The 9752-nt window shown below is 39.9% G+C and overlaps 2 protein-coding genes across 4 annotated transcripts in view; one reads left to right on the plus strand and one right to left on the minus strand.

Moving 5' to 3' along the window:
- The window catches only part of kin (Kin17 DNA and RNA binding protein), a 4341-nt gene extending 1145 nt beyond the window's left edge, over positions 1 to 3196 (minus strand). Inside the window, exons 1-10 of the mRNA XM_032505866.1 lie at positions 2921 to 3196; positions 2738 to 2832; positions 2210 to 2253; positions 1998 to 2120; positions 1410 to 1594; positions 771 to 819; positions 632 to 683; positions 412 to 535; positions 205 to 327; positions 15 to 114 (exon numbers count right to left, since the gene is read on the minus strand). Of these exons, the coding sequence (XP_032361757.1) occupies positions 15 to 114; positions 205 to 327; positions 412 to 535; positions 632 to 683; positions 771 to 819; positions 1410 to 1594; positions 1998 to 2120; positions 2210 to 2253; positions 2738 to 2832; positions 2921 to 3034 (1009 nt within the window). The 5' untranslated portion in view covers positions 3035 to 3196. The remainder of the gene's footprint in view (positions 1 to 14; positions 115 to 204; positions 328 to 411; positions 536 to 631; positions 684 to 770; positions 820 to 1409; positions 1595 to 1997; positions 2121 to 2209; positions 2254 to 2737; positions 2833 to 2920) is intronic.
- Positions 3197 to 3786: 590 nt separating this feature from the next.
- On the plus strand, positions 3787 to 8646 carry atp5f1c (ATP synthase F1 subunit gamma). 3 transcript variants are annotated; one of them, XM_032504846.1, is made up of 10 exons: positions 3787 to 3887; positions 4459 to 4493; positions 5450 to 5581; positions 5708 to 5915; positions 7109 to 7252; positions 7395 to 7459; positions 7547 to 7702; positions 7860 to 7956; positions 8220 to 8244; positions 8454 to 8646. In XM_032504846.1, the coding sequence occupies exons 1-9, from the start codon at positions 3808 to 3810 to the stop codon at positions 8224 to 8226; spliced, it is 924 nt and encodes a 307-aa protein (XP_032360737.1). In that variant the 5' UTR covers positions 3787 to 3807; the 3' UTR covers positions 8227 to 8244; positions 8454 to 8646. The 3 variants fall into 3 exon arrangements, with proteins under 3 accessions (XP_032360737.1, XP_032360738.1, XP_032360739.1); XM_032504847.1 differs by lacking the exon at positions 8220 to 8244 and having other exon boundaries at positions 8456 to 8646; XM_032504848.1 differs by lacking the exons at positions 8220 to 8244; positions 8454 to 8646 and having other exon boundaries at positions 7860 to 7960.
- Positions 8647 to 9752: the final 1106 nt, after the last annotated feature.

The following is a 9752-nucleotide window of genomic DNA, read 5'->3' on the forward strand; positions in this document are numbered from 1 at the left end:
TTTTGGGGGTTTACCTGGCGCAGGTATGACAGTCTCTAAGTGATTCTGGTCCAATTTCAGTTTGTCTCCGGAGTCGATCATCTTCACCACGGCTCCATATTTATCTCGGACCTCCTACGACAAAAAAGGATCCACGGCTTTTAGCAACATAGGACTTCATTCTTTTCCCCACATGTAACAAAAATACAAAGCTTTTTTTATTACCATGATGACAGCCTTCTTCTTGTGGTACCTCTCTCCCAGTCTCTTGGTGACAACTTTGACCACAATGTTGGGCTGCAGCCAGTGATCCGTTCTGACCGACTGCTTCTTCTTCTTCTCCTCCATCTGAACAGAACGCATCGCAACTGGAATAAAAACCGACCGAATACAAGCATAACACAAAGAACGAGACAAAGTCATCTTGTCTACCTCCATGATCTCTTCCAGCGCAGATTTCTTCTTCTTCTCCCCCCTGGTGTCTGAACTGGTGTCTTTCCTCTTGGTTGAGGATGATGCTGCTGCTGCTTTGAGAGCACTAGGACCCAGGGAAGCACTACAGGGACACACAAACCGTTCCAGACAAAATTAGTAAATAATAGCTGCTTAAAAATCAAGCAGAAGACTAAGCAACGCTCTAAGACCTCTGTACCTTGATTTGGAAGGCCCGGCTACAGATGAGGAGGCGCCCAGGTTGAACGCAACTGCAGAAAAAAAACATGAGTGTGAGTGGAAAGAAATGCCGTGTTAAATGTGAACGATCCCAAACAAAAACAATTTTAAAAAACAACCTTTTTCTTCTTCACTCTCGCGTTTCAGCTCTGTGAAAACTGGAGTTTCCTACAGAGAAAATATAGGGACAAAATATTATTTAACTTTTTGAAATGTCAAATCTGAATTAGGGCTGCACAATATACTGTTTTTGTAAACGTCGTAGCAATATAAACTGGCACAATGGACACACCGTGAAAGGCTGCAACATTTTGCGATAGACACTCTTGTGTTAGTTGAAATAAAATATTGGCAGAAAACTTTACTATATACTATACTGCAGAAAACTATACGTTATAATGTAACTGTCCCTTTTTTCTAGTGCTGCCTTTTAAGTTCAATTTGTTTGATGAAAGAATGTTGGAAACAATTTACTTTTATTTTAAAGTGCCTATATTATGCTTTTGGGCTTTTTCCCTTTCTATTTCCCTTATTGTACATACAATTATGAACCTGAAAATGAGCATCATATGAGCACTTTAAATTCAACAAGCAATTTGTTGTGTTTCAGAAGAATACTGAAAGCAAAAGAAAGGCAAAACTGATTTGAAATAGATTTTAATATTTGTTTATCTATCGTAAGTAATACGGTTATCAATATTGATCGAGCTATTGATCTTCACTACGTGGCGCTGAAGTCGGTCCTGTCTGGTACTCACTTCGATCTCCTTGCCGTCGCGGCCTCTGCGGACCTGCTCCTCGATGAACCTGGCGGTCTTCTCCTCGTCGTCCAGTTCCTGCTTCTTCTTCTTCGCCTGTTCTTCTTGGCGGCGGATGGTCTCCGGGTCGCGGTCGATGTACTGGACGTACCAGCCTTTAGGGGTCTCGTCCACCTTGCACAGACCTAGCAGTGACATTCAGCGAATTGGTACACATTGGAAATAATCCATGTAGCTGTGTTTTCCCCAGGTTTGTCAAAGGGGGGTCGGTCCGCATATTTGGCTTTGGTTTAGGGGTCCTCCCTCAGAAAATGAGATGTTTTTAAATATTTTTGATTAATTTCACATCCTTACTACCATATCTGTGTTGGGGAAAAAAGCTAGAGCAGATAGTAAATAGATAAAACTCAAATGTTTAAAGCCAATATTTGCTAAAGAAGTCCACTGGAGACCAAACTACAATAATTATATCAGAGTATCTGAGTGTCATTTAGTTAGTTTTAATGCTCCCATTGATTTTACATTCACGCGGCTGCATGCCTTATAATGTAAACACCCTGTGTAGAACCACATGTTGACAAAGCTTACCTTCTCTGCCCAGCCACTTGGTGAAGTCGGTGAGAGTCTCCCACTGTGTGGAGTTCATGTGGACGTGCTCTCTGAAGCTGATGTATTCATTGTAGACGATGTTGTTGTGCACTCGCTTGGTCCCTGCGGATGAAAAACAACAACAAATTGAAACGGCTTGCTGCCAGTAAACGGCTAAAGATCTGGATGATCTGTGCGGCATCAGAACTCACCAAAACGTCTTCTGAGCAGCTCCAAGAACTCGTTTTTAAACTCACTGGGAGGAAAGAAACAACATCAAACTCCAACCATCTGTAGTTTAGCTAAAATTAACAAGATAATTATCTCAGAATTTATTTCTAAGACAATTCTCATCCATCCAGAAAAAAACCCCACTGTGAATATGTTTCTCTCTCAAGTGAACGCATTACGCTTCCCTAGTAGTAACGTTACACCAATTTAACAATTTCCTCACCTATTAAATGAAATGTCAATTAAAGCTGGAATCTTTTTAAATGATAAGAGTTTAGAGTTCTTGATAAATAACTTGATTTAACATTGTAAACATTGTATTCATAGGTGAAAGTATTTAAAGGTTAAACCCCACATCAACAGTTGTCTATACTTTTTTGCAACAAATGTACAAACACATTGTGCCTTTATTGTTTATTACTATTATACAATAAATAAATAATACTTTTTCCAAATTTCCCTGAAGGGACCACTAAAGGATTCTGATTCTGCGCCATGAGGGAACTTACTCAGAGAAATGGTCCATGAACTTGTTTGGGTCCTCTGAGGCCAGCAGCAGCTGCCTCTGGTGGGACTCAGACATGCAGTGACATTTAAAGCCATTCTGGAAAAGACAATTAATTAGTTCAACTTGTCAACAGCAACAACAAATACACGAAAGTAGACGGATATAACGGCCATCTCATGTTTACCTCATCGCGGCATTGTTTCTGACACATCTGACAATACCATCTCAACTTCTGGAGACCTTTGGATTTTATCCGGTTGGCTATCGCTTTGGGGGAGAGAAAATCCGCCTTCCCCATTCTGACTAGCAACAATAAACATAAAACAACCGATACTTATCGATTTATAACGTTTAAACTGAGAAAAGCCTGCTTGAATCACAGCTAAACCACCAACAACCGCTACTTACAGCTAGCAAGCTAGCTACTAACGTAAACAGTTTCCGTGTGTTCAACGTCATAACCTCGCGCGATAGCTTAAAACCCGATAACCCTAGCTGCGTTCAGGGACTCATAAACTTTGTATTTCACACAATATAGCGTTGTGATTTTATTTCTTCTGATGGATAGATTCAGTGGTCCCTAAACTTTTCTTTTTTTTACTTCAAGGGCCCCTAAAATGACACAAATTAGACATTTGGTAATATTTTGTCCCAGGGACCTGCCTGAGGGGTATTGCTTTTAGATGTTTTATTACAGAAATTGTATGAGACCAAAACAGTCATACGTTCTGTCACTGTGTTAGGCTACTTATTGAAAATAAATTATGCCTCTTTTGTTGGGGACCCCACTGAGGGAACCACTGAGCTAGTCAGTAAAGCATGAATTGTTTTCATATGAGTCACAGATTCTACGTGTTTTACTTTTCAGGATGTGTATTTTTATGCTTATACTTTTGTACTTTTACTTGAGTACAATTTAGAATACAGGGCTTTTAACTTATAACAAGAGAGTATGAAAACTGTACTTATATATATTCATCGGAATGTTCATATACGAATAGCATTTGCAGTTTTTCCGATAGTCCGTGAAGGCAGCCTTCGTCCATTTTGCTTTTTGCCTTTACCTTGCGCATGCGCAGTTCTGCGAGTCTGACCTTCATAGGAGTAACCATGTTCGCCAGGACCAGCGCGTTGGTGTTCTCCCCACAATGGTAAAGTTAAACAATTTCAATACTTTCACAACCTTCTTTAAGTGTATCTTATGTCTATGTACTTTATGAAGTATGTGATTAGAATAAATGTGTAACTTGTAGTCTGGAATACATCCAGTTATTGAATGCAAGGACGTACTAACGTGGAGGCCGCGGCTAATGAATGACAGCGGTGTGTTGCACTGGAAGTGGGCAAGTTCAGAGAAGCTAATGGTAGCTACGTTGACATTTACGAGCTTAACCGTTCTGACATTGTGCGAAAAGCTAATGAAGAGACGAAACATTAAACCAATTAATTACTACATTATCTAATGCGCATGCCAGTCCCAAAGATATCGTCATTTAGGGTAAACTGTCGAAGCTTATTTGTGCAGGAATTGCAAAGCTAACGGATGCTAGCACACTTGCAGCGCTAGCCAGAAACAAAGTGAATGCTCTTTAAGTTTCAGTTCAAATACTAACGTGACAAGAAGCAATGGTTGTTTCTATTGTCTAATGTTAAAGTTAATTAGGCTGTTGCATGTTGGTAATGCTTGCAGTTAAAGCTCATATGGATTATTTCTGTTCACAGTGGGCAGGTCAGGAACATGGCCACCTTGAAGGACAGTAAGTACCGTTGTATTCTACTCTTCTGTTAAGAAGGCAGCACAAAAGCATGTTACAGACTATAAACTCCAGCTGATAACACCCCAGATGCAAAATCTGAGTCGTCTCAACACAAATCTGGTACATTTTGAGAGAAATGCCAAATTCAACTCTTCAAGTTCACAAGTCTTTACAGGAAATCACCTGTTGGCTTCAAGAAACTAGCTGCCCAACACTGGTTTAATATGTTAATTTATACATACATACATATAATGCTAGCTACTATTTCAAAGCTAAAAAGATCTTGACTAGACCATTCCATGATCATCAAGTGTGGTCTATTTCGGGGGGAAGTGATTATGCAGGCTTTAGACATTATTCACATTTTAGTATTCTAGTAGTTTCGTATTTTTCCCTCATCTTGATTTTTTTTTTTTCTTGTCTTTTAAGTCCATTTTTTCATTTAACTATTTTATTAGTATAAGTCTAACAGCAATACCCATTTTATTCTATTGTAATTTTTATTTTGTCGTTTAAGATTTAAGTTCTTAAATTTAGTTTTTATTTCACTCTTTTCTACTATTAGTTATTATAACTTTAAAATCTATTTTTAAAATGTCATTGTCTGGTGCGTATTGTTCATAAGTTTTTGTCTTTTCAGTTTCTACGCTCTACACTTGTTCTGTCTTATCAACTTGTCAGTCACCTGAACTGCACTTACCTGTATCAAATAAATGTATTATGAAGTTTGATTATGGAGAACAAATAATTAAAAACGACAAACAACATTATGATAAGAGATGAGTTAATCCTAGTGAATCCCAGGAGGTGGTTAGAGTTCAACAAAGCATGCCCGTAAAGAAGGATCATCGAGTTGCCAGTAAATGTAGTTTAGAGAGTTATCTACTAAATTTGTCATCACTGTTGATTGTGTACCATACCGGTGTCGGACTGAGGAATATCTCTTTTCTCTGCAGTCACCCTTCGGTTGAAGTCCATCAAGAACATCCAGAAAATCACCAAGTCCATGAAGATGGTGGCCGCTGCCAAGTATGCTCGTGCTGAGAGGCAGCTGAAGCCAGCCAGAGTCTATGGCACTGGTGCTCTGGGTATGTACACTTTTCCTCCATGTTAAATCTACTTTGGTATGAATATTTCTTTTTACACTTGATGTTTTTTTTGTTGTACTTTTTGACACTGGACTAAGATTCCACTGTTTCCTCTCTGCTCTCCAGCCCTCTACGAGAAGGCCGAAATCAAAGCGCCGGAGGACAAGACCGCCAAGCATTTGCTCATTGGTGTGACGTCGGACCGTGGACTCTGTGGTGCCATCCACACTGGTGTGGCCAAGCTCATTAAGAGCGAGATCGCCAGCCTGACCAGCGCTGGCAACGAGGTCATGGTGGTCAATGTGGGAGACAAGCTGAGGAACCTGCTGCACAGGTACAACGGGAAGTCTTTCATCTTCATAACATTGATGAAATAAATCCGATCCAGTGTTGGTTCTTATAAGGGTTCAGAATAGGCAACTGCTAGTTTCAAATTGGATGAATTGTAGTTTCCCTGTTGTCAATTTTGGCAATAGCTGTATGAGTATTAGCTATTAACCATTTTACCAAAGGTTTTGGTCTTTATAACATGTACTGTAACAGTCAGAAGTTTAGACACTTTTCCCATCCAAGTAAATTAAAAAGCGTGTCAACTTTTGACTGGTATTGTATTATAGGAAACAGTAACAGTTTTTTTTATTAGTTACTGTTTTGATGTTTGAGTAGAGGGTGGAAAAGAGAGCGTAGTTTACATGTAATCTGGAGAAAACACCAGTCTTCTGGACCCAGGGCCCACTGCCCTGATGCCTGGCATCGCTACACAGCCAGCGTACGGTAACGTCTTCCATGAGTTAACCCTGAACTCCCAGACAGCAAGCATGTTTAGTTACATGTGTTTCTCTCCACCATTGTGGTCTTTCATATATAATCGGGCTTGTTAAAGTTAACTTACGCTATAGAGTCCCCCAAAAATAAGCACTAAATGTCAGCTGTCGTAGCTAACATTAGGCTCTGATAGCCAACGGCAGAGAGAAACAGACTTACTTTCTGATTGGGAGACCCAGGTACAGTTGTGAAAGCCGTTGCTGTACATGTAATGTTAGGGTAAAGCTATGCATGAAAATGAGGCGCTCTGCTTTTCTTATAGACAGTCAAATCTGGTTGGCGGTCATTTTCTCCTCCAGCATGAAGCGGCAGACTAAAGCACTTGTAGGCGTATACTGCTCCCGTCAGGTCCGGAAGAGGCGCAGCACTGATGCTAACACTGGCATAGGTGCTTACTGTGATTTAAAAAAAAAAAAATGGGGCATCGTCAGTGTTTTAGAAATGAATGGTATCGCAAGTATCTATTCTCGTGACATCACTGCTGCAGGGTGAAACAATGAGTATCTCTGGGCTTCATTACATCTTTATCGGGAGAACTGTCACATTCTAAAATCGGTTAATGGGCATGAAATGATGGCGAGAGCCTGATTCAGACCAATACAGGACTTTTAATCATTCATATTTAGTAAAAATCTAAGTGTAAATCAAAAGTGTGTAGATGAACCTTTACTGTACAAATAATACCTACTGTTTCCTGATCAGGTCCCATGGACAGCACATCATTATGAACTGTAAGGAGGTGGGCCGCAAGCCCCCCAGCTTCAGTGACGCTTCAATCGTCGCAGCCGAGCTGCTCAACTCTGGATATGAGTTTGACCAGGGCACCGTCTTCTTCAACAAATTCAAGTACGAGAGTTTTGACTTTTCTCTGTTTGCATTTGTGTAAAAAAACAAAAACATTTCAAGTTGAATAACAGTGGTTGACTGATCTGTTTCTGAAATGGGTAAAATATTGTATTGGTCATAAAAATAAATCTCTCTGATGCAGGTCTGTTATCTCATACAAGACGGACAGGAAGCCTTTGTTTTCCACTGAAACAATTACTAACTCAGGTAGGGTTAAAAAAAAAAAAAAAAAAGTTTTACACAAATCCTCAGGGATCAGAGAGATACTAAACTCCTGTGTCCGTCCCCTAACAGAGAGTATGGGAATCTATGACGACATTGATGCTGACGTGCTGAGGAACTACCAGGAGTTTGCTCTGGTCAACGTCATCTACCTGGCCATGAAGGAGTCCACCACTTCTGAGCAGAGTGCCAGGATGACTGCTATGGACAACGCCAGCAAGAACGCCTGTAAGGACCGCCTGGCCAACACATTTTACCGTCCTGTCTTTTCACTCGATTATCTAAAGAGTTTCAGAGTCTTTGAAACCGTATTCCTCTAGTGTAGTTTCTCTGATCTACTAAATATTTTGACATTGACTGACTGATTTCTCTCCCCTCCCTTCAGCTGACATCATTGAAAAGCTGACCCTCAAATTCAACCGTACCCGACAGGCCGTCATCACCAAGGAGCTCATTGAGATCATCTCTGGAGCTGCTGCTCTGTAAGTCTTTGCTCTGTCTGCTGCTTACTCTCTCTTCTGTCACACTTTCCATCTTCCCTGTTCATTTGCACATTTTCCCCATATTCTTCCATCACTCCACTAACTTTTCTGACCTCTTTAGACTTACCTTTTTTTCCCCTCTCTCTCACAAAAGCTTCCCTCTCAGTTATGCATGTCTTTTTTAAATTTCCAAAAGCCATCACATTCTCGTGACTAATTCTCCTCTCTGACCTAATCTGCTCCTCACCTTCTGCTGAACTTAGGAACTGAGGCTTGTTTTAACAGAGGTAACACTGTAGAGTAGACTGTAATGTTAGAAACCCTTCTAAGCTAGTTTGACGAGCACCTTGTGTAGAAGTGTGTACTGTAAATTCTTTAAACAATAGCCTAGATAGCGTTTAGGCTTCAGAGCAGAGTTTTCACCCTGTCATGAGGGCTGCTGTTGTTGCTTGTTTATGCTCTGTGTTTTAACTTGTTTTAATTTTATCTTTCTTTGCAGCTAAACGGGCGAGATCTTCGTTTCCATTACCTATAGTTCTTCAAAGTACTCTGGACACATGTTGTCGGAAGTCTATGAACATTTGTGCTTCTATTTGTAAAATATATGGCAAAAATAAACCTTATAGAACCCTCATGCTTTTCATCAGTCCCTGTATCTGTCGTTCCTCACAATAAATGCTGATGACTGAGTAATATAAATGTACTACTTAATTAAGAATGGTTTGATACATTTTGCCTTTAACAAATATTGTGCCCCTGTGCGACTTTTGCACTGGTCCATATTTTGATTTTGATGAAATTGCGCAGCTCTAGTTTTGATACTCTTAGATGGAAATGCAGTTACCATACAACAGTGTTGAAGTGGGAAAATGCGAGTGTTTCTTGGGCCAGTAGTTGTTGGGTTTAAACTATACTGTAATTATTCCTTAGTTGTTTAAATGTACAAATGATGGAAGGAAAAATAGCAACGAGACATTGCAGTATTCAAATGCAATTATTCCTTCAATAGACGTCCGTTACATCCAACATTACATGATTGCTGGATATACCAAATAACTTTTCTTCACTTTCCTGGAACACGAAAAGATAGCATACAAGAACTTAACTTTAACTACTTATAACTTACGTTAAAACCACTGTTAAAAAAAAAAAAATCTAATCATACGCCTCTTACAGGGTACCTGTAATGTTACACCTGTAAGGTTTATCTCCCTCACAAAAACCTAGGCAATATATTTATTACTGCCAATACATTACTACAACCACAATAAAGTACTTGACGGGGAACAAACTTTGACACAACACTGAATACTTTAACATATTTAACAGTGTTTGCCTTAGCTTGACTGCAGCTTTCTCTCTCGCTCTCTCATCCGGTTCTGGTGGTTGATGAATGCACACATTTTTATAATTCTGAATCTACCCTATCTTCTACCGGGGGCCTGTTGCACGAAACTAGGATAAGGGATTAAGCCGGGATATTCAAGTTATCCTGGATGAATTTAGCTTGGACTCGGTTGCACGAAATCAGATTGAATTAAGCCCAGCCAAGTAACCATGGAGATTTGCGGCTAGCCTGGTCCAGAGCAGGCTAACAGCCAGGCTAAGATTAATCCTGGAGTCTCATGTGTTCAATCAGCTGCTGCTCTGATCCGAAATAAACGTGTTTAACAGTTATTCATTGTCTTCTGAATGTGTTCTGCTTTAGTTTTATTAACATGCATTAGCCTACTTGTCACTATTGTTGTCCCGAGTTTGATTTAAACCCTACTACAGTTGTTTAGATGTTAGAAATG

Source organism: Etheostoma spectabile, chromosome 23 (genome assembly GCF_008692095.1).
Source record: "Etheostoma spectabile isolate EspeVRDwgs_2016 chromosome 23, UIUC_Espe_1.0, whole genome shotgun sequence".
NCBI classification, from domain to species: domain Eukaryota; kingdom Metazoa; phylum Chordata; class Actinopteri; order Perciformes; family Percidae; genus Etheostoma; species Etheostoma spectabile.

What these genes read in the sequence shown, in the direction of transcription:
- atp5f1c (XM_032504846.1), top strand. Translation starts at nt 3,808, where the DNA reads ATGCGCAGTTCTGCGAGTCTGACCTTCATAGGAGTAACCATGTTCGCC. An exon ending in CTATGGCACTGGTGCTCTGG is followed by an intron (nt 5,582 to 5,707) that starts GTATGTACACTT and finishes TCTGCTCTCCAG; the next exon opens with CCCTCTACGAGAAGGCCGAA. An exon ending in TGAAACAATTACTAACTCAG is followed by an intron (nt 7,460 to 7,546) that starts GTAGGGTTAAAA and finishes GTCCCCTAACAG; the next exon opens with AGAGTATGGGAATCTATGAC.